General features: G+C 39.1%; 1 protein-coding gene across 10 annotated transcripts in view; it reads right to left on the bottom strand.

The window, feature by feature from the left end:
- Positions 1-22776, bottom strand: part of TNRC6B (trinucleotide repeat containing adaptor 6B) — a 258256-nt gene that overhangs the window by 152719 nt on the left and 82761 nt on the right. For 3 of the 10 annotated variants that reach the window (XM_030320701.1, XM_030320721.1, XM_030320702.1), the window contains exons 1-2: positions 12158-13372; positions 10389-10456 (exon numbers count right to left, since the gene is read on the bottom strand). The exons of 1 other annotated variant lie outside the window; for it this stretch is intronic. In XM_030320701.1, coding sequence (XP_030176561.1) covers positions 10389-10456; positions 12158-12235 — 146 coding nt within the window. In that variant the 5' untranslated portion in view covers positions 12236-13372. Of the gene's footprint in view, positions 1-2736; positions 3247-10388; positions 10457-12157; positions 13373-22776 lie in introns of those variants that run through there. 6 more of the 10 variants (XM_030320703.1, XM_030320706.1, XM_030320719.1 and 3 more) reach the window with 5 other exon arrangements.

Genomic DNA, 22776 nt, shown 5'->3' with positions numbered 1-22776 from the left:
TCATAGATAGAGACACCTAAAGAATAGTGATCAAATCAGGTCTGTTGGAATACCCTCAAGAAAGCATTGAATACAGGGGCACCTGCATGGCTCAGTCAGTTAAGCGTCTGACTCTGATTTCAGCTCTGGTTGTGATCTCATGGTTCATGAATTTGAGCCCTCAGCCGGGCCCCTCACTGACAGTGCTGAGCCTGCTTGGGATTCTCTCTCTCTCTCTCTCTCTCTCTCTCTCTCTCCTACTTGCATATGCCTTCTTTCTCTCTCTCTCTCTCTCTCTCCCTCTTTCCAAAAAAAAAAAAAAAAAAAAAAAACCACAAACTTAAAAAAAAAAAAAGGAAAGCACTGAATATAAAGTCAAACATGATATACTAGCAATTCACTTTTCTTCTGCTTATAAAAAATATTCTGGGGTTAGGATTTTTAATAGCTTCACCTCAGATTTTCAAAGTGAGTGTGTAGACCAGGGAGGGTTTCTTAACACTCAGACATTTTCATTCATTCAACATATTTATATATTTATATTTATTGACATTTTGTATGTGCCACTGGCAGTGACCAAGATGACAAAAGTCTCTATCCTTGCAGAGCTGAAGATTTAGCAAAAAGCCTTAACCTGACGTTTCACTGCCTGCCATCATCATGTTGTGCCTCCTCTCTGCCATTCAATTCACCTCTACTTCAGCCCAAACTTCAGCCCACAGACACAGCTGGCAGGAAGGGAACCCAGGCAGAGTGCTCAGGGCAGAACTTGTATCCACACCGCCTAGTGATCAGAACATTTGGGGGAGAAATAAACACCAGCTTCTCTTCATGACACCCCTGGAGATTCCTGCAGCTGAATGTGTTATTTCTTCACCTGTATTTACATCACACGATTTAAAAATTTGAAAACATTTTACAACTTCATGACAATAACATCTCCAAAACGAGGCCTTAAAACACCAATTTCAAGGAACTGGACAAATACATCCTGCCTTTTGAGTAATGTTTTTTCATAAAGTCAGTTATTTGTCCATAAGCAAAATATAAGCTACAGAATTAAGACTATTATTAACTTAACCGCAGTTTTCTAAGAGCTGCATGATCTACCCTATGCACTGTTGGTTAAAGTCATCACATGAACCTGTAAGTAGTAGCAGCCCTCAGAGTTTGAAGTCATTTTCAACTATGAAACACATAATTCCTGAAGTTACTCCTATTGTAATTAATCCACGGCCCAGACACCAAAGAGAAACCTCATAAAATATAATTCAGAATTTATTATGTATGATTCTGAGACTGGGGGGGGGAAGGCAATTTTTTGAGAGAATTAATGTTTTTTTTTTTAATTTTTTTTTTTCAACGTTTATTTATTTTTGGGACAGAGAGAGACAGAGCATGAACGGGGGAGGGACAGAGAGAGAGGGAGACACAGAATCGGAAACAGGCTCCAGGCTCCGAGCCATCAGCCCAGAGCCTGACGCGGGGCTCGAACTCACGGACTGCGAGATCGTGACCTGGCTGAAGTCGGACGCTTAACCGACTGCGCCACCCAGGCGCCCCAAGAATTAATGTTTTTTTACGTTTATTTATTTTGAGAGAGAGAGAGAGTGCGTGCAAACAAGGGAAGGGCAGAGAGAGGGAGAGACAGAGAATCCCAAGCAGGATACGCACTACCAGCGCAGAGCCCAATGTGGGGCTTGAACCCACGAACCATGAGATCATGACCCAAGCCAAAACCAAAAGTCAGACGCGTAACTGACTGAGCCACCCAGGCGCCCTGAGAATTAATTTTTTAAGTAACTCCAATGCAAATTACAAAATTTATTAGCAAGTGACAGTTTCCCAAAGACCTAGTACAAAATGTTTACGGTTATGCTAAAATTCCCAAGAGCAAAAATTCCATGAGCATAACTATCATCTATTGAACCACTTTGTGGCATTTTCAAAATACCAATTAACTTGAAAATAAAACTCATTTCCTTTCTCTTCAAAATAATTAAAAAGATTATATAGAAACCCAACTATTCTTCTGATGTCCAGCTTACTGCTGTGTAATGACTAAGTTTACAGAGTTCAATTTGGTACTTCTTAGTACATTTATTTCAACATGTACATATTTCAGTGGTTTAAAGAAAACACACTGGTGAAAAACTCATGGTAGAATACAGAAAATGTTAAAAAACAAAACAACACAACAACACCCCTCTTTCCTAATGGCCAAATACCAAGGTTTGTATTATGAAGATAATTATGTATAAAATAAGTGACTTGGAAATATTTTTTCTTTTCTTCTTCTTCTTCTTCTTCTTCTTCTTCTTCTTCTTCTTCTTCTTCTTCTTCTTCTTTGTTTTGTTTTTAGGAAATACTATAGAGCTGCCTAATTTTTTTTAAAAGAACTCAGAAGAATGGTTCCCAAAGAACTTAGTGTTAAATTTGGTGGCTAAATATAAAACAAGGAACGCCCTACTCTTAGTATAGAGACTGGGGGAGAATAAACTGAGGGAGAATAAAGTTGCACCACAGTATAAGATGATTCTGAGGAAGACGGAGCTGTAAGTTAATGAGTCAGAGTAGGAGCAGAAATAAAGATAAGGTAAGGACAAGCTGTTAGACTTAATGAAAGGTCTGTATAATTAATAATTCAGAAAAATTAAAAGGGTATTTTATAACTAGACATTTAAGTTGGGAAGAATGTAATTAGGAAGAAGAGAATTTAATCACGATATTGGAGTTAAGACATTTAAAAAACAGCACCTCCAGCACAAAGTCGTATTACACCACAGAAGAGTATAAAGAGCAATGTTGATTCCATAAATCACATTCTTCTCTCCAAATCAATATAAAACTGTCTTCAACACTTTGATTTCCATATAGGCCTCCCATGCAAGCTCTGAGCAGATTTTCCCTTGAAAAAGAGAAGTCAAAAAAAAAAGGCACCCAAAGAGAGCTGAAATACAGGAATTGATATAATTAATTCTACCAACAATCCCTCAAAAGGGGATGCTGTCTATATAACACATTATAAAATGAGATTTAAATTTAATATGTATGCTTTATTTAATACAACATATATAAAAGATTATTCTCTCAACATAAAATCGATATTATTAATTTTACATTCTTTTTTTTGGGTATTAAGTCTTTGAAATCCAGGCTGTCTTTTGCATTTAAAGTACATTTAGGGGTGCCCAGTTGGCTCAATCAGTTAAGCATCTGACTCTTGGTTTTGGCTCAGGTCATGATTCCATGGTTCATGGGATTGAGCCCTGCGTCAGGCTCTGTACTGACAGCGCGGAGCCTGCTTGGGATTCTCTCTCTCTTTCTCCCTCTGCCCCTCCCCCACTCGCTTGTGCTCTCTCCCTCTCTCAAAAATAAATAAATGTTTTTAAAAGGCATATAAGCTTTCTCTTTTATAAAAAAAATAAACTACATTTAAATTTGATTGCTAACTTTTTTTTTTACTGTGGTAAAAAACACATAACATTAAATTTACCATCTGAATCATTTTTAACTGTAAAGCTCAGTGGAATTTTAAGTATATTCTTATCATTTTGCAACGGATCTCCGGACCTTTTTTATCTTCTAGAACTGAAACTCTATACCCATTGAACACTAATTCCCTCTCTTCCCTCTCCCTGGCCCTTGGCAATCATCACTTCTCTATGTTCTGTTTTTATGATTTTCACATTAGATGACTTCAAGTTAAGCTGAGTCATATAGTATTTGTTCTTTGCTGATTAGCTTATTTTGCTAAGCATAATGCCCTTCAAATTCATCTATATTGTAGCATGTGACAGGATTTCCTTCTTTTTGAAGGCTTCATAATATTCCGTTGTATGTACATCCCACATTTCCTGTATCCGTTCATCTGTCAGTGGACATGTAGGTTGCTCCTCTGCTTAGCTGCTGTGAATAATGCTACAGTGAACACGAGTGTCCAACTGCGTCTTTGAGATCCTGCTTTGAGAGATCTGTTTTTATTTATTTTTTAAAATGTTTATTTAGTTTTGAGAGGGAGAGAGAGAGCAAGCAGGGGAGGGACAGAGAATCCAAAGCGGCTCTGCGCTGACAGCAGAGAGCCCAATGCAAGGCTTGAACCCACAAACCGTGAGATCGTGACCTGAGCAGAAGTGGGATGCTTAGCTGACTGAGCCACCCAGGTGCCCGGAGAGATTTATTTTTAATGCTGAAATTTCATAAAATGAACCAAAAGTTGTAAGAAAATTTAATCAACAAAAATGTACTAGAAAAGTTGAATCATTGCATACAGCATGTTAAAGACAAATATATTTTGAGAATATGAGTCAATTTGAGCATGGAGATTTAAAGTTTAGACTTGTGTATAAACTAGATTTTAATAAAGAAATGAAAAAGGAGGTCAAACTCATTAATACAGTTGCCCCCCCCCCCACAGGTTTGAATTGTGCAGGTCCCCTTAAATGCAGATGGTTTTCACTAAGTACAGTATGGTACTGTAAATGTACTTTCTCTTCCTTACAATTTTAAAACATTGTCTTTTCTCTAACTTCTTTTATTGTAAGAATACAGTTTTTATAAAATATATGACATACAAAATAGGTATTAATTGATTGTTTATGTTATCGGTAAGGATTCTAGTCAACAGTACGTTATAAATAGTTAAATTTGGGGGGAGTCAAGACTTATGTGTGGAATTTTTACTGCGTGGGGGCCAGTGCCCCTAACTTCTGTGCTGTTCCAAGGTCAACTGTACACCAAAACTGATAATTTACCACAAATAATCTGCCTACAAACATCTAGATTATCACTTGTCTCGTAAATAAAACCAAATCAAGAGCCTGTCTTGGGTGGAAACATTTCATATGAAATGAGCTTTCAATAACCATAGTCAAACACAATCTACGAGCAAGTATCTGCTTATGCTGCTTTTTGAAAAGCCATTATAGTTTTATATTTACCCCTGTGCTAAACACATTATGTGATTAATGCTGTGTGAGTTTAATGTAGTAATTATATGGCAATAAACTTAGCTTGTCTGATTTGTTACAGTAGCTTGTAAAGTAAATATCCTCAGAAAATGATTATATTAGCTATACTAATAGTTAATAAACCTCATTAAAAGCAACAATATTGAAACTATACATATATACATACACATATATATATGTATACACACACACATACACAGTGTTTAAAGCTATACACTCTACTAAATGTTATTCACACATACATCAGAATTCAGCACAACTGATCTAAACATTAAGTTTAGCACAGATACTTCTCAATATCAAAAGTCAATTATTTTTCAAGACGGCTTTCTACATGCATAGCTATCCTAATCTGCCTATTAACAGAACTTAGTTCCGTTGAAATAAACATCATGGAAATAAAATGATGTTTTCAAAACTTCTAGAATCTACGGTAAAAATGTTACACGATGAAATAAAGAAAGTGGCGTAGATCAGCTAATAAAAATAGTTTTAGTCCTAATCCTTGTAAGAATTTGCTCTTACGACCTTGAGGGTCATATTATCCCTGTGTTTCATCTGCCTTCCATAAGTGAAACAGGCTATTCATACAAACTGAGACCAATGAATGAGAGCCATTTTGGAAATCAATTTGGAAAAAAATTAACTTAGATCTCTGCCTCACATCATACACAAAAATGCATACCAGTTCAATTAAAGGTGTAGGGGTAAAAAGAAAAAAAGCAGGAAAACTAAGGTATTTTATTTATTACATTAGGGTAGGGACAACTTCTCTAAGCAAACACAAAATACAGAAGCTATAACAGGCTAATTGATTTTACCACATAAAAATGTTTTTAAATTTATTCGTATGAAAGATACCCCAATGTTAAAAGGAATGAGACAAAACATTTAAAACACCTCAAAAGACAAAGTTAATATCTATATTTTATAAAAGACTCCTACAAGGGTGCTGGGGTGGCTCAGTTGGTTGAGTATGTGACTCCTGATTTTGGCTCGGGTCATGATCCCAGGATTGTGGGACTGACCCCACATCAGACTCTGCACTGAGAGTGGAGCCTACTTAAGGTTCTCTCTCTCTCTCCCTCTCTCTCTCCATCTCTCCTTCTCCCCTGCTTGTACTTTATTTCTCTAAAATTAATAATAATAATAATAATAATAATAATAATAATAATTTAAAAATATATAAAGGGTTCCTACAAAACTATCAAAACAAATAATCCAATAGAAACATGGGTCTAATATGAAAATAAGTGATACATAAAATTGAAAAATCTACAGCCGATAAACTAACAGAAGACATTCTATCTCATTAGTGAGCAGAAAAGTACAAATTAAAACTATTAAATATTAGGGGTGCCTGGCTGGCCCGGTCAGTGGATTATGCGACTCATGATCTCAGGGTTGTGAGTTCAAGCCCCACGTTGGGTGTAGAGATTACTTGAAAAAAAAAAAAAATATATATATATATAATAAAATACAAGAGTGACAAAAATTTAAGGCTAAATAATTTTTTTGTCATCAAAGGGGAGAAGAAATGGGCATTCTCATGCACTGTTGATGGAAAGGATCATGGGTAGTGCTTTCTCAGAAGGCAATTTGATAGCAACTACCTCCATGTAAAAAAAGTACATCCCGTGGGGGCGCCTGGGTGGCTCAGTTGGTTGGGCGTCCAACTTCAGCTCAGGTCATGATCTCATGGCTTGTGAGTTCCAGCCCCGTGTCGGGCTCTGTGCTGACAGCTCAGAGCCTGGAGCCTGCTCCGGATTCTGTTTCTGTCTCTCTCTCTGCCCCTCTCCCACTGGTTCTCTCTCTCAAATATAAATAAACATTAAAAATTTTTTAAATATATTTAAAAATATTTTTAAAAATACATCCCGTGAACCAACAGCTCCATCTCTAGAAATTTATTCTACAGAAATACATCTGTGAATAAAGATATAAAAATAAAGATGTTCAATAAAGTATTATTTGTAGTAATCAAACTAGAGACCACCAAATCATCTAATTAGAGAAGAATTATAGATTATAGTCCATCCATTCAACAGAACATTCTGCATTAAGAGCATGAAGTAGACTGTGAAAGATGGCAAATTATAAAAGCAAGTCACAGAAGAATTATGTTGGGGAAAAAAAAATCCCCATTTAGTTGTTGTTTTAAAATATACAGAAAACAGGGGCACCTGGGGGGCTCAGTCAGTTAAGCATCCAACTCTTGATTTTGGCTCAGGTCATTATCTTGTAGTTTTGTGAGTTTGGGCCCCACATCAGGCTCTACGCTGACAGTTGCAGAGCCTGCTTCGGATTCTTCCTCTCTCTCTGCCCCTCCCCCACTTGCACTGTCCCTCTCAAAATAAATAAATAAACAAATAAACAAATGGATAAATAAATAAATAAAATATACAGAAAATGTTTACAAAGATCAGGAGGGGAAGAAAGGTAAAAGAAGAGTCTCAGTTTTATTTCTGTGTCTACATTTACCAGTTGAATGTTTCATGACAATCGTGTACAGTTGCCCCTTGAACAACATGGAGGTTTGGGGCACTGACTCCCCAGCATTGTCGAAAATCTGTGAATAATTTCTAACCCCCCAAAACATAACTACAAACAGTCTGTTGATTGGAAGCTTTACTGATAACATAAACAGTCAATTAACACCTATTTTGTCTGTTACATGTATTCTATGCTGGTTTCTTACAATGAAGTATGCTAGAGAAAAGAACATGTTTTATTTTATTTTTGTTTCCAGTTTTTATTTAAATTCTAGTTAGTTAAGATTTAGTGTAATACTGGTTTCAGGAATTTAGTGAAGAAAATGTTTTAAAATCACAAGGAAGAGAAAGTACATTTACAGCATGGTACCGTATTTGTCTGGCTCAGTTTTGGAGCGTGTGGCTCTTGATCTTGGGGTCAAGCCCAATGCTGGGTGTAGAGATTACTAAAAATAAATAAACTTAAAAAAATTCCATGTATAAATGGACTTGCACATTTCAAATCCATGTTGTTCAAGAGCCAACTATATTATTTTTATAATTTAAAAAATAAAAGAATAAGTTGGAATTTCATAAGTCATTCAGCAATGTGTACACTTCCAGGATCTAGAATGTAGTATTCAGTTCCTTGATCCTACCGTCCAGGAGTTTATCATCCTCTGCCAACTACACTTCTAAGATGCAGTGTGTGTGTGTGTGTGTGTGTGTGTGTGTGTGTGTGTGTGTGTATGTATATGTATATCTTTTATATATATAAATACATATATTAAAATATATGTATATATTTTATATAAATAAATACATATATGTATATCTTTTATATCTTTGTATATATATGTATATTAAAATATATGTATATATTTTATATAAATAAATACATATATATATACGTATATCTTTTAATTTTTGTTGCCTCAAACAAATGAACACATCACCTTTGCTACCCACTCCCACCAAAGAGGTAGACAGGTCTATGAGAGGAGTGCCTAGTGAGAAGAGTCATTACAATATAGGACAGCAGACCAGGACCAGGAAAAAAATAAACAAAACAAAACAAACAAACAAACCAGAAGCAAAACACAACAGGATTCATCTGTGAAAAGGCACCATGAGACTCAGAAAACAAAACAAGGTAAGAACACAACGCAAGTCCACCAGCCTGTCTGAAGCTCTCTAAAAGAAGCGCCGTTTGTATAACATAAAACTTGTGGGAGAATCTGCCCCAGCAGTGCTTCCTGAATACCTAAAGAAGTTGATACAGGATAGGGGCTACTGGAGCAGGTTTTTAAAGATAAAGACTGGTTTGTTTGGGAAATGGATACCCTCTAGAGAACAGAACTTTCATCTGTGTTTCAAAAATAGGCTTAATGCCATTTTCATTATTTCCCCCAACTCCCTCTTATCCCTGAGACTTTGATCTTAACAACTGCACAGTTTTGCTAACCACGGTACTTTTCAGGAACACAGCTCCCAAGGCTGGCAGAGGATTTGGGTCAGGGAGATATTATAAAACACTGTAATGCCAGAAAGATCCAGATTCAAATCCTAACTTCCATTTCAAGCTGCATTCCCATGGATAAGTTACCTACCCTGATCTCCGAGTAAAAGGGTACACTATAATGAATGGAGAGAACATACACAGCATCTAAGCAAAGTGCTTTGCGCACAGAACACCCTCATCAAATAGGAACTATGATTTTTATATTGTAAGACCTCTGACCAGAGGGTGGGGCTGGGGGAGTGGGCAAGAGAACAGGGAGATGCATCTGAAATGTTCCTGTGATTTCACTGGGACTAGATGTTTGGCATTCTACTTTGCTGAAGATGAACTGATTCCATGAGCCCATGTAGAATATAAGTGCATTTCACAGAACACAGCAAAGTTAGGATTTATATTGTAAGCTATTTTTAAAACTGCCTGGTTAGCAAATTAAACCAGCTGTGAAAATATCCTGGTTTCCATTCACAACAAATACAAGACAAACATTCTCCTTTAATGAACCTGGCCTCATGGCAGCATAACATTCTGCATAATTCATTCCTAAGGGTTTCGGAGACATACTTTTCATAAGACAGATCAAAACTAAACTATTTTCTAGGAAGAAAAAAAAAAAGATGAGAGAGGAGTTTCTCCCTACAGATTTTCGGTAAATTCCATGAATCACTTGCTATCCCATTCAACTTAGGAGACTACTGTCTGAATAAAAAATAGCAGTCATGTCAGTATTTCAAGGCAGTCTTAACTGTTTTTCCTTTAAAAGGGCATATGAAACACCAGTCTTCTCTGCAACACAATTTTTCAAGTTCTGTGGCAGAGGGAGGAAAAAAAAAATCTATTCCCTGTCACCAAAAAGCTACCCGAGGACTCCCAATTTCAGATTTAAAACTGATCACTCTTTAAGAAGTCAGGGGAGAGATCTTGAATAATTTAGAATGTTGGCTAAGTTATATTATTTATATTCCTGTTCCTTTCGGGAAACAATTTGTTATTTAAACAAAGAACAGAAGTATAAATAACTAAATAGAATAGAATTTCAGGAAGTACATTTCAAATAAATTCACACTTGGAATGCAGGGAAGACAGTCTATTAATTTAGCGTACTTCCTAAGGACATAGCTAAGAAAAGAATATACCATCTTAAACTTTCTTTGGAAATCAACCAGACTGAATTAGTTCAATTTGGAACATCCTGAGCCTTAAAGCCTTTGCTAAAGTGTAACACAAATTTTGATTAGTCAAGTGTGAAAATCTACAAAGCCAACTTTCTTGTCCCTCCAGTTAGTCTGTCTATAAATAGAAACTATGCATTAATAGCCACCAAAGCAACTGGTGAGCTCCACAATGTGCCCAACATATACATCCTCTGCAAACACGCTCTCAGCGTGTTTAACCAAAGTGCTTCTGAAGATCTGTAATAGGACCCTTTTTAAATAAACTGTGACTCACTGTTTGCTTTCTTCACCAGGAGGTGGAGTCTTGCCATGCCCTTCCATTACAAAATCCTCCTGTTCCACCTGCAAAGGCAAGCACCACAGGTCAGAAGTAGTCAGTAACTAAGATGCAACTCAAAGTTCCAGGGCCTGCCCTGTGCAGAACCACATGGCCCCTGTGCTATACTGTCTGGCACAGGAGCCTAGGCCAGTGGCTTTCAATTGCCAAATTTGCTCAAGGCATCTCTCCTGAGGTGCCTAGATTTGCAGAACAGAAAAGGAAACACTGTTGACTTGCAACTTACATAACTGTAACAAAAGTTAACATCCAGAATATAATAAAGAATTGCTAGGAATCAATTAAAAAAAAAAGACAACATACCTGAAAGATTTACAAAATAACTGAGTAGGAATTTTACTGAAGAACATGCACAAATGAAAAGATACTCAGTTTCATTTCAACCAGGAAAATGCAAATTACTGCAAATTAATTTCGCCGCTACCAGGTTGGCTAAAATTCAAAAGTTGGGCAATACTGGGACACCTGGGTGGCTCAGTCGGTCAAGCTACCAACTCTGGTTCAGGTCATGATCTTGCAGTTCGTGGGTTCGAGCCCCAAGTCCGGCTCTGTGCTAATAGCTCGGAGCCTGGAGCCTGCTTCAGAGTCCGAGTCTCCCTCTCTCTGCCCTTCCCTTGCTTGCTCTCTGTCTCTGTCTCTCTCTCTCAAAAATAAATAAAACATTAAAAAATTTGTTTTTAAAGCTGGGCAATACCAAGCGTTGGCAAGGGCACAGAGCAATAGCAACACTCATCCATTCCTGGTGGGAAGGAAAATTGATACAACTACTTTTCAAAAGTTTGCCACTATCTGGTACGCTTGACTATGTATTTACTGTACAAACTAGTGGTCGCACTTCTGGATAAATATTCTAGAGAAACTTTTACACACATATAAAATAGTATTTTTTTAGTATTTTTATTTTAATAGTATTATTTTTAACAGAAAAAAAACACCCCAGAACAAATATCCATCAACAGTAAAATAAATATACACACTATGGTGTTTCCAGACAACAGAATAAACACTATTCTATATAAAAATGACTGACTATAGCTACACACTGCAACCTAGATGTGTTATAAAAACACAGTATTGGGTGAAAAAGCAAATCACAAAAGAATACACACACAGTATAATTCCATTATATAATGTTCAAATATAACATTTTAAAACTGTATGTATGTATGAGTATATAGACATGTATGTATATACATAGTTTTTTTTTTTCCCAACTTTTTTTTTTTTTGTTTTTTTGTTTTTATTTATTTTTGGGACAGAGAGAGACAGAGCATGAATGGGGGAGGGGCAGAGAGAGAGGGAGACACAGAATCGGAAACAGGCTCCAGGCTCTGAGCCATCAGCCCAGAGCCCGACGCGGGGCTCGAACTCACGGACCGCAAGATCGTGACCTGGCTGAAGTCGGACGCTTAACTGACTGCGCCACCCAGGCGCCCCTGTATATACATAGTTTTTAAAAACTATTTTTAAAAAAGGAATGGCATACCAAATTTAGGCTAGAGATTATCTTAGGAAGGGAGGGAGGGGGTTCAATAAGGAAGGGGCATGTGGAGGATCCTGGGGTGTGGTTATATTCTATTTCTTGGCCTATGTAGTAGGTAACTAGGTGTTTGTTTTGTAATTATTCTTTTAACTATGTTTCTTTCCTCCCTATGGTTTTCTTCTCAATACAAATTTCAAAGTGAAAAAAAAAGAAAGCATTTTACCATTCCAGATGGCTTATTGACCTGGAAGATCAGTGACCGAGATAGAGCTACCTCCACAAAGGGGACTATTAGTCCCATGAAAACTCCCCCCGAAAGGCATAATTTTAAAAAATCAAACAGATGTACTCAAGGAAACAGGGCTATTCCCAACTCAGAAAAATACAGTCTATTTCTTACAAAACCTAATAATCTGGCAGACAACATACACCACGGTGAAACCCAAAGAAAACAAAAGGTTTTCCAATTCTGTCATCTTCTCCACAGTCCCTATTTCCCAAGAATATTAGAGAAGACAGGACAGAGTTTAGAGGCTAAGTTTCAGAAAGGACAGGAAAATCAAGAGGTGTTCATAATTTCCATTAAAAACAGGAGGAGGCATAGGCAAGAGTAATTAAAGACACACACTGTGCATACTGTAAAATTCAAACCAGGTTCTGACTTGATTCTTAGGAAATTCCTGACTCTGCAACGTACTGGACTTAGCCAAGGAGAGGGAGGATTCTCCCATCCTAAGGTTACATTTAGGACGTAAAAACTCTAGAAATAAAAACAGGATTGCAGAGGGAAATTTATGAGGAGCTAGAGATGATCTGGTTGGGTTACTAGAGTGCATACCTATGTTTTAAAAAAAAAATCACAATGTACTTAACTATATAAATGTTATGCCTTAATTAGGAAAAACAGGTGACAAACTGTTTAAGTTTGTTAAGCTACTTGGAACCTCAACCTTCAATCATTTGCTTAAAGACAAGAATGACTATTCTCCCACTTATATATATTATAGAAATTTCTTTGACCCTTCATCTTTAAGAATGCTGTCTAAAGAATTCTGAATTGTGCATCTTGGCCTCTGCTTAGTTTTTTTTTTTTTTTTAAGGTTTATCTACAATCAATTTCTAATTAAGTACAATCATCTAATGAGAAGTAATGATCAAAGAACCCACAGCTTCTACAATCTCTTCCACGTGGGCTCGCAATCTTCAACCCCAGCCCCCATGTTATGCATACTAGTCCTCCACTTGGATGGCCCAGTAAGTTCCAAAATGAAATAATATCTTTGTCTTTAAACTTCCTCTCCTTTTTATATCCCCTATCTCTGCGAATGGTACCATCATTCACTAAACTCCCCAAACAGGAACCCGACACATGTATCCCCCACTTTTTGAAAGTTTGTGTTATACCACTTCACTTTTACAAAAGGCCTATGTTCACTAACCAAAGAAAAAAAAAAAACCACAAACCTGAAGAGGATTTTTGCTTTTACAAAAAAAGAGGTAAAAAGCCAAACAGCGTTCAGCGTCGGTTTTGCAGCCAGCCCGCTGTAGAGGCAGTGCACACCATGAGCCCCAAGAAGGGCATTGCCAAACTCCTTCCCTGAGACTACAGTCAGCATCTCAGCATCCGTGTCCCAAAGTATCAGAAAAGCCTAGGAGCGGTTATTTTCTGGATTTGGGAATGCTCCAAGATTTTTCCATATAAAGAAATGGTCACTGTTTCTTGGCTTGGTGCAACATTTAGACTTACGAAAGATTTCACAGGAATGCTCTACTTTCTGATAGCAGGGGAAACCTGTCATCACACAAGAATCTAAGGTTCCCTCCTTAACCCCACATCCTATTAATCACCAAGTATTGTGGCTTCCACCTCTTAAATGGCTCTCCCCTCCACCACCCCTTCTTTATTCTCTTTAACCGCCATCATAGTTAAAGGCCAGCTTCTCTAAACCTCACTACTGCACAAGCCTTCTCACTGGTCTTTGTGCTTCCGGGTCCCATTTCATTTTAAGGCATCTTCCAAACCACTTCCATCAAGTGGGCTTTGTAACATGCAAATCTGATTGCATCGCTCCCCTCGAAATTCTTCAGTGGTGCCCCATCACCTATGCTGAGTTCATTTGTCTAAGCCATCTTTTTATCCGCCTCTGCCTCCCCTGCCCACTCTGAAGCCCTGGCGGAACATGCAACTCTTTTAAAATTTTTTTTTTCAACGTTTATTTATTTTTGGGACAGAGAGAGAGAGACAGAGCATGAACGGGGGAGGGCCAGAGAGAGAGGGAGACACAGAATGGGAAACAGGCTCCAGGCTCTGAGCCATCAGCCCAGAGCCCGACGCGGGGCTCGAACTCACGGACCGCGAGATCGTGACCTGGCTGAAGTCGGACGCTTAACCGACTGCGCCACCCAGGCGCCCCGGAACATGCAACTCTTTAACCCCCTGTTCATTTACGCATACTGTTAGCATTTGCCTAGCCGCCCCGGCCTTCTGCCCACATACAATTCAAATTGCTACTCATTCCTTTAAGTGCCAATTCAAATGCTTTCCCCCAGACACGGTCTCCTGCAGCAGGGCTTACACCTTTTCTCAGCCTCCATCATCTCAGGAGGCAATAAAAATGGTCCAGAAAGAACACTGCTCCTTCTTGCCACTTCCCGTTCTTTTTTTCTGCAAATTTCAAGAACACTAGGACTTCATGTGATGGTCTCCACCACTCCTCCCCCTTGATCTCATTTGCAGGAGTTTCAAGATTTTTATTCATAAAACTTGCACCATTACCCTCACCTTCTCCCACTACCATTCATTCATTCAACAAACATTTACTCAGCACATATTACACACAAGGTGCTGGGCTGAGATAAAGGCGAAGACAGTAGTCTCTGCCCTCAAAAAGCTTGCAGATTAGTGGGGAAGACAACCAAAAACCAGTGGGCACTGTGTGGTGACAGATGGTAGCTACACTTGTGAGCACAGCATAAGTACAGACGTGTGGAATCCCCTGAAACTCATGGAACACTGTGCGTCAGCCATGCTCCAATTAAAAAGACATCACCATCGAGTGTGAAAAAGCAATGCAATCACACAGGAAGGGCGCTTGACTCAGCCTAAAGGAGTCAGACACACCAGACCTACCCTAAGCAGGAGACTGACCTCCTTCCTAATTCAGTGAGGAAACAGGCAGGACCTGGACTGCTCCACACCGAGGTTTGTCACAGAAACCTCCCTCCCTCCACGTGAACCTGTGAAGAGCCACTGCAGCTCCTACGTCTGCTGTTCTCTGTCCTCAAGAGTCCATTCAGAGCCTCCTGGCAGGCATTTCAGTGATTCTTCTCCTGGACACCGACTTGTTGTTAGGATGTTTCTGTCTTACCAATCCCTTACCTTTCTCTCTTCTGCTCCAGGAGTGCAGAGCATAGCTGGAGGAAGTCACAAAACTGGTTCCTTTTCAAATGTACGCCAGTTCACTTCCCCTCAGTGCTCACATGGCAGCACCTGGCCTGTAAGGCCCTTCTTCGTCTTTTCTGCTGAGCTGTTACTCAGTCTTCAAAGACTGGTTCAAAAGTTACTTTCTCTAGGAGGCACTTTCGACAACTATCACTGCCTCCTCCAACCTCCCAAGGTGTTCCTTCCCATTCACCCTGCAAGGCCCAGCCAACAGCTGCGGCCCTTTGTTCACCCACTTCCCCTCTGCTGGAGAGCCTTGAAGGGGAACAATGGGATCTTTGTGTACCCCAGAACCTGACACAACCCTTCTAGTGGGTCATTCATTCGACATACCTTCTGAATGCCTTCCCTGTGCTAAGTAAGCGCTGGGTTGAATAACTGAATGAATGAATGAATGTCTGACCTCCTACACCACCGTCCTCACTCATTTATTCTGTACCTATTCCACTCTCCTCCAGACTCCAAACCCATCCATCAGGCATCCTCCCTAGCCTGTCCTTTCTGAAGAGGACAATGCAGAAGAAGATCATCCTGAAAGCCTATCTCACACAAAGCCCCTGTTTTCCTGTCAGGATTGTGCAGATGAGCCTTCACCTTCACCCACTGCCCCCTCTCCCCTGCTCAGCAAGGCTCCCCTCACCACTTATATTCTACATTCATGACCTGCGTCACAATACCTCCTCCGGGACCTTACTGTCTAAGGAAGTCTTTCTTCCTTTCTACCAAATCCAACTCCTCAACTGACGAATACGTTATAAGCTCTTCTATTCTGAAAAATTATTTTTGGCCTTGTGATACCCTCCAAATATCCTCTTGTTTTTAGCCTTTCCTTTACTATCCAAATTATTAAGAGAATAGACTATACTCTATTACTTTCATGTTCTCATCACTGATCTGATAAAAAAAAAGTTATTGAGGTACTACATACATGTGATTTTAAGTCAAATAATACCACCAAGCTTACAAATAAAAACAACACTCTCCTCTGCTGCCCTCCGACCCAGACCACTCCCCGTGCCTCCCCCCCCCCAAACCCCACCACACATGGATCTCTTTTCCCCCGTCCTTCCAACAGAAGACCATTTTTGTCCAAATCAATATTCAGTGCTAACAGTACTATAACTAAGTAAATAACAGAGACAGCTGAATCATATGGAACAGTATAATCAAATTTGCTTTTCTTGTACAATTCTTTGTTTTCCCTAGAACTAACAATTACTACTTTCTTTCAGTTTTGGGGAGGCTTAGTATTTATTATGTATTTTTCACTAATTCATCCTCAAACTCTCCAACAGAGTTGTAAATCTCCTCTTAATAAATTCAAACACTTCAGGTAATCTATCAATTTCATTCCAGTCTTGGAGACATTCCTCAGGGGTTTTCTCATGTTCCAGTCTAGATTGTTTGCTTTCTAGGCCGCTAAATTGCTGACACTTTGCCAGGGATGTCTTTTCCCCTTCAGCTCTGAAATTCCTGGCTCTCTCTCCTACCTTGGAGCATCTGTTCCCCAGATCCCTTGTCTTCTTTTATGGTTTAGTCTCTGGTTTAGGTGGAACATATATTCTAGTGAATGCCTGACAAAAGGTATATGGAAAGTAAAATTTTTGATCTCTTGAGTGACTGAAATGTCCTTATTTTATCCATATATATTATTGACATTTGGAATATTTTTTAACCCACATACATAATCAAATTAGAAGTTCAAGTTAGTAGGAGCGCCTGGGTGGCTCAGTCGGCTGAGTGTGTGACTTCAGCTCAGGTCACGATCTCATGGCTCATGGGTTCGGGCACCGCATCGGGCTCTGCGCTGACAGCTTGGAGCTTGGAGCCTGCTTTGGATTCTGTGTCTCCCTCTCTCTTTGCCCTCCCCCACTCGTGCTAGTCTCTCTCTCCCTGAAGAATAAACATTCAAAAGTATTTATAAAATAAAAAAAAAGTTCAAATTAGTAAATCTTTCTCCCTCCAAAATTTTGGAGACACAATTCATTGTCTTCTAGTTCCCAGAGATGCAATATAGAAATCTGACAATATTCTAAATCCTAATGTTTTGGCCATGACCTGTTTCTTCTCCAGAAACTTGCAGGGTCTTTCACTTCTCCTCAGTGTTACACAAATGCAAACCTCGAAGTATGGTTCTTTTTTTTTATTTATTCAGCTTCTGGGTAGGTACTTGCAATCTAGAAACTCGGGTTCTTCAGGTTTGGGGCATTTTCTCTACTTATTTATTTGACAATTTTATCCCCTCCAGGAATTCCTTCTTCAATGTTGAATTTACAGGATTGATCCATGATTTTCTTTTCTCTCCACTGTATCTCTTTGACTTTTTCTTTTACTACCTGGAGATTCTCTCAACTTTACCTTCCAATACTTCTAATTTTTAAAAGAATTTGTTATTTTGACTTAGTTTTTGAAAGCTTTTACTTGTTCTCTGAAGTCTTTTTTTTTTACAGTCCTATTTTTGTTCCATGATTATAATACCAACTCTTATCTCTGAAAATATTGTTTTGTTTTAATTTTCTTTCACTCTCTATATTACCTTGTTTCCTCTACATTCCTCTTTTATATTTGCTTTGGTCGCTATCTTCCAGTCATAGGTTTTTATCAGATGTCTGATTACCTATGATTATCTACTGATATTTATTTATTTATTTTTAATTTTTAGTTGTATTACTTTTTTTTTAAATGTTTATTTTTGAGAGAGAGACAGAGCATGAGCAGGAGAGGGGCAGAGAGACAGAGAGGGAGACACAGAATCAGAAGCAGGCTCCAGGCTCTGAGCTGTCAGCACAGAGCCCAATGCAGGGCTCAAACCCATGAACCATGAGATCATGACCTGAGCTGAAGTCGGATACTTAATTGACTGAGCTTCCCAAGCGCCGCTTGTTTATTATTTTTTAAAGGAGATGGAGGTTTATTGAATACACTGCAAAGGAGCAGTGGGCAGGACAGCAAAGGAGAGAGGATCTGCAGTGATCTACTGATATTTAAGAGATAAGCCTGAAAGGGGCACCTGGGTGGCTCAGTTGGTTAAGTGTCGACTCCTGATCTAGGCTCAGGTCGTGATCTCACAGTTCATGGGTTTGAGCCCCGCATTGAGTTTTGTGCTGATGGCACAGAGCCTGCTTGGGATTCTGTCTCTTCTTCTATCTACCCCTATACTGCTGGTGCACACGTGTGCATGCTGTCTCAAAACAAACTTAAACAATTTTTTTTTTTTAATGAGCAATTTTTTACTCCTGCTCCCCCTCCCTGGGCAACCACTAACATGCTTTCTGTCATTATAGATTAGTTTGCATTTCTAGAGTGTATATACAGGTAATCACCGGGACATACTTTTTTTTTTTTTTTTTTTTTTTTTTGGTCTGGCTTCTTTTGATCAGAATTATTCTGAAATTCATCCATACAGTTTCATGTATCAGTAGTTCACTTCCCTCTTATAGGGAGTACTCCTCCACTGCATAGAATCTACCACAATTTGTCAGTCACCTGTTGATGGGTGGCTGGGTTGTTTCCAGACTTGGGCTATTGCAAAAAGCTGCTATGAACATTCATTTAGAAGTTTTTGTACACTTTCTTTTTCATTGGGTACTTAGCAGTGTATATTAGTTTGCTAGGGATGCCATGACAAGGTACCACAGATTGTATGCTTTCAGGAACAGCAATGTATTGTCTCACACAGATCTGGAAGCTAGAAGTGGGAAATGAAGATTTGGCCAGTGCTGGTTCCTTTGGAAGGCCGTGAGGGAAAGATCTGTCCCAGGCCTCTCCCCTTGGCTTGCAAATGGCCGTCTTCACGTTCACATGGCGTTCTCCCTGTGTTTGTGTCTGTCTAAATTTCCTCTTTTTATAGACACTAGTCACACTGGATTATGGCCTACCCTAATGACCTATTTTAATTTGATTACCTCTGCAAAGTCCCTAACTCCAAGCAAGGTCACATTCTGAGGTAACGGGAGTTAAGGCTTCCAACGTGTAAACTGGCACAGGAGTGGGGGCGGGGGAGTGAACAGGGAACACAATGCAGCCTCTAACGGTGGAACAGGTGGATCATAGGGTAGTGATAATGTTTAACTTTTTAAGAAACAGTCTCTGTATTCCAAAGTGGCTGTAGCATCTTATCTCCCCACCAGCAGAGTATGAGAGTTCCAGTTCTTCCATATCTTACCAACAACCAGGTCTTCCTTTTCTTTTAATGTTTTATTTTTGAAGAGAGATCACGAGTGGGGGAGGGTCAGAGAGACAGGAGGACAGAGGATTCTAAGTGGTCTCCACACTGACAGCAGCGAGCCCAATGAGGGGCTTGAACTCACTAACCTTGAGATTACTCTGAGCAGAAGTTGGACACTTAACCAACTGAGGCACCCAGACGCCCCAGTAAGTCTTTTTAACTTTAGCTACTCTAACTGCTTTTTTATTTTTTAATTTATTTATTTTTGAGAGAGAGAGAGAGAGACAGTAATCAGGAGAGGGGCAGAAAGAAAGAATCCCAAACAGGCTCCGCACCATCAGCGCAAAGCCTGACACAGGGCTTGAACCCATGAACTGTGAAATCAGGACCTGAGTGGAAACCAAGAGTTGGATGCTTAACTGACTGAGCCACCCAGGCGCCCCTCTAATTGTGGTTTTAATTGCATTGACATTGAACATCTTTTCATGAGTTTCTTTGCCATCCATTCTCTGGTAAAATGCTGTTCAAATTTTTTACCATTCTTTTTTTTTTTTTTAATTTTTTTTTTTTTAATGCTTATTTATTTTTGAGACAGAGAGAGACAGAGCATGAATGGGGGAGGGTCAGAGAGAGGGAGACACAGAATCTGAAACAGGCTCCAGGCTCTGAGCTGTCAGCACAGAGCCCAATGCGGGGCTTGAACTCACGGACTGCGAGATCGTGACCTGAGCCGAAGTCGGCCGCTCAACCGACTGAGCCACCCAGGCGCCCCCAAATTTTTTACCATTCTTTTAAGCAGATTTATTTTTCTCTCTCTCTCTCTCTTTTTTCTAAAGTAAGCTCCACGCCCAATGTGGGGCTTGAACTCATGACCCCAAGATCAAGAGTTGCATGCTCTATCAACAGAGCCAGCCAGGTGTCCCGAAGCATCTTTACTGAGATACAATTTACATGCCATAAAGTTCACCTGTTTAAAGTATATAATTCAATAGTTTTTAATATTTACAGAGTTGTGCATTGATCACCACAATCTAATTTTAGAACATTTCTATCATCCCAAAAAGGAAATTTGTCCTTATTGACAGTCACTCCCCATTTTGCCCTCCCTTCATCCTTCTTTCCAGCACCAGATAACCACTAACCTGCTTCCTGTCCTACAGATTGGCCTATTCTGAACATTTCATATATAAATGAAGTCATACAATATGTGGTGTTTTGTGTCTGTCTGCTTTCACTTGGCATAATGTTTTCAAGTTTCATCCATATTGTATCATATATCAGTACTTCATTCCATTTTATGGCTTAATACTGTCCCATTGTATAGATATACCATATTTTGTTTACATCACCAGTTGATGGATATTTTGATTGTTTCCACTTTTTTGCTATTGTAAGTAATGCTGTTATAAACACTTGCATACAAGTTTCTGTGTGGACACAAGCTGTCATTTTTCTTGGGTGAATACCCAGGAGTGGGATTGCTGGGTCATATGATAACTGTATGTTTAACTTTTTGAAAGCCTACCAAACTGTTTCTCAAAGTGGATGCACCGTTTTACATACCCACCGGCAGCGTCCAATGGTTCTAATTTCTCCACATCCTCAACCACACTTGTTATCACCTGTCCATTTGATAACAGCCATCCCAACGGGTGTGAAGTGCTATGTCACTGTGGTTTTGATTGTAGTTCCTTAATGAGTAACGATGTTGAGCATCTTTTCATGCGCTTATTGGCCAATTGTGTATCTTCTTTGGATAAATGTCTTCCAATTCTTTGCTCATTTTTAAAAATTGGGTTATTTGTTTTCCTATTACTGAGCTTTCAAAGTTTTTAACAGATTTAAGAGATTCTAGGTACTAATCCTTATTTGGGCAGATGCTGTGCATGTGTTTCCTCCCAATCTGTGGCTTGCCTTCTCATTCTCACTAACAGCATCTTTCAAAGAGCAGAAGTTTGCTGTGAGATCTAAGAAATCTTTGCCTAACCACAGATTTTCTCTTACATCTTCTTCTAGAAGCATTATAATTCTAGATTTTACATTTAGATCTAAGATCCATTTTCACTTAATTTTTATATATGCTATAAGGTCTAGATGTATGTTTATTTTTTGCATATGGATATCCAACTGTCCTAACACCATTTGTTGAAAAAAAAAATCCTCTCTCCATTCAATTGCCTCCACAAAATTGCCTTTGTCAAAGATCATTTGTCCATATATATGTGGGTCTATGTTGGGATCTCTCTTCTGCTCCACTGGTCTCTTTTTTCCAATACCACAGGGTCTTTATTGCTGTAGCTTTATAGTAAGTTCTGAAATCAGGAAGTATTAGCACCCCAACTTTGTTCAACTCAAAAGCTGCTTTGATTATTATTATGGGTTGAATAGTGTCCCCCCACCAAAAAAAGAAAAAAGATAAACTGGAGTTCTAACCTCCAATACTTCAGAACATGATCTTATTTGGAGATGGGGTCTTTACAGAGGTAACTATAAAGTTATTAGGGTGGGCTCTAATCCAGTATGACCGTGTCCTCTCATACAAAGGGTGAAATTTGGACACAAAGACAGATGCGCATGCAGGAAGAATGCCATGTGAAGACTGGGTTATACTGCAACAAGTCAAGAAACTAGAAGAGAAGGTAGAAATCAGAAGCTAAGAGAGAGGCCTGGAAAAGACCCTTCCCTAGTCCCTTCACATGGAACATAGCCCTGCCAACACCTTGACCTTGTACTTCAGGCCTCTAGGACTGTGAGACAATACATTTCTGTCAAGTCACTCAGTTTGTGGTACTTTGTTAGAGCAACCCTAGCAGACTACTACAGCTGTTCTATGCCCTATGCATTTCCATATGAATTTTAGAAATCAGCTTTTTCACAAAAAGAGTCTGCTAGGATTTTGATAGGGATTGAACTGACTCTTAGCAACAGCTAAACAATACTGAATCCTTTTTTTTAAGTTTATTTATTCATTTTGTGTGTGTGTGTGAGAGAGAGAGAGAGAGAACACGAGAGGGGGAGGGGCAGAGAGAGGGAGAAAGAGAATCCCAAGAAGGCTCTGTGCTCTTAGTATGGAGCCTGACTCAGGACTTGATCCCACAAACTGTGAGATCATGACCTGAGCCGAAATTAAGAGTCGGATGCTTAACTGACTGAGCCACCAGGCGCCCCAACAATATTGAATATTCTGACCTATAAGCAAGTATATCTCTCCTTTTATTTAGGTTGACTTTAT

The sequence above is a fragment of the Lynx canadensis genome, chromosome B4 (assembly GCF_007474595.2).
Source record: "Lynx canadensis isolate LIC74 chromosome B4, mLynCan4.pri.v2, whole genome shotgun sequence".
NCBI classification, from domain to species: domain Eukaryota; kingdom Metazoa; phylum Chordata; class Mammalia; order Carnivora; family Felidae; genus Lynx; species Lynx canadensis.
Note: the sequence above shows the minus strand (reverse complement) of the source record. Positions and strands in the feature narration are given on the sequence as shown.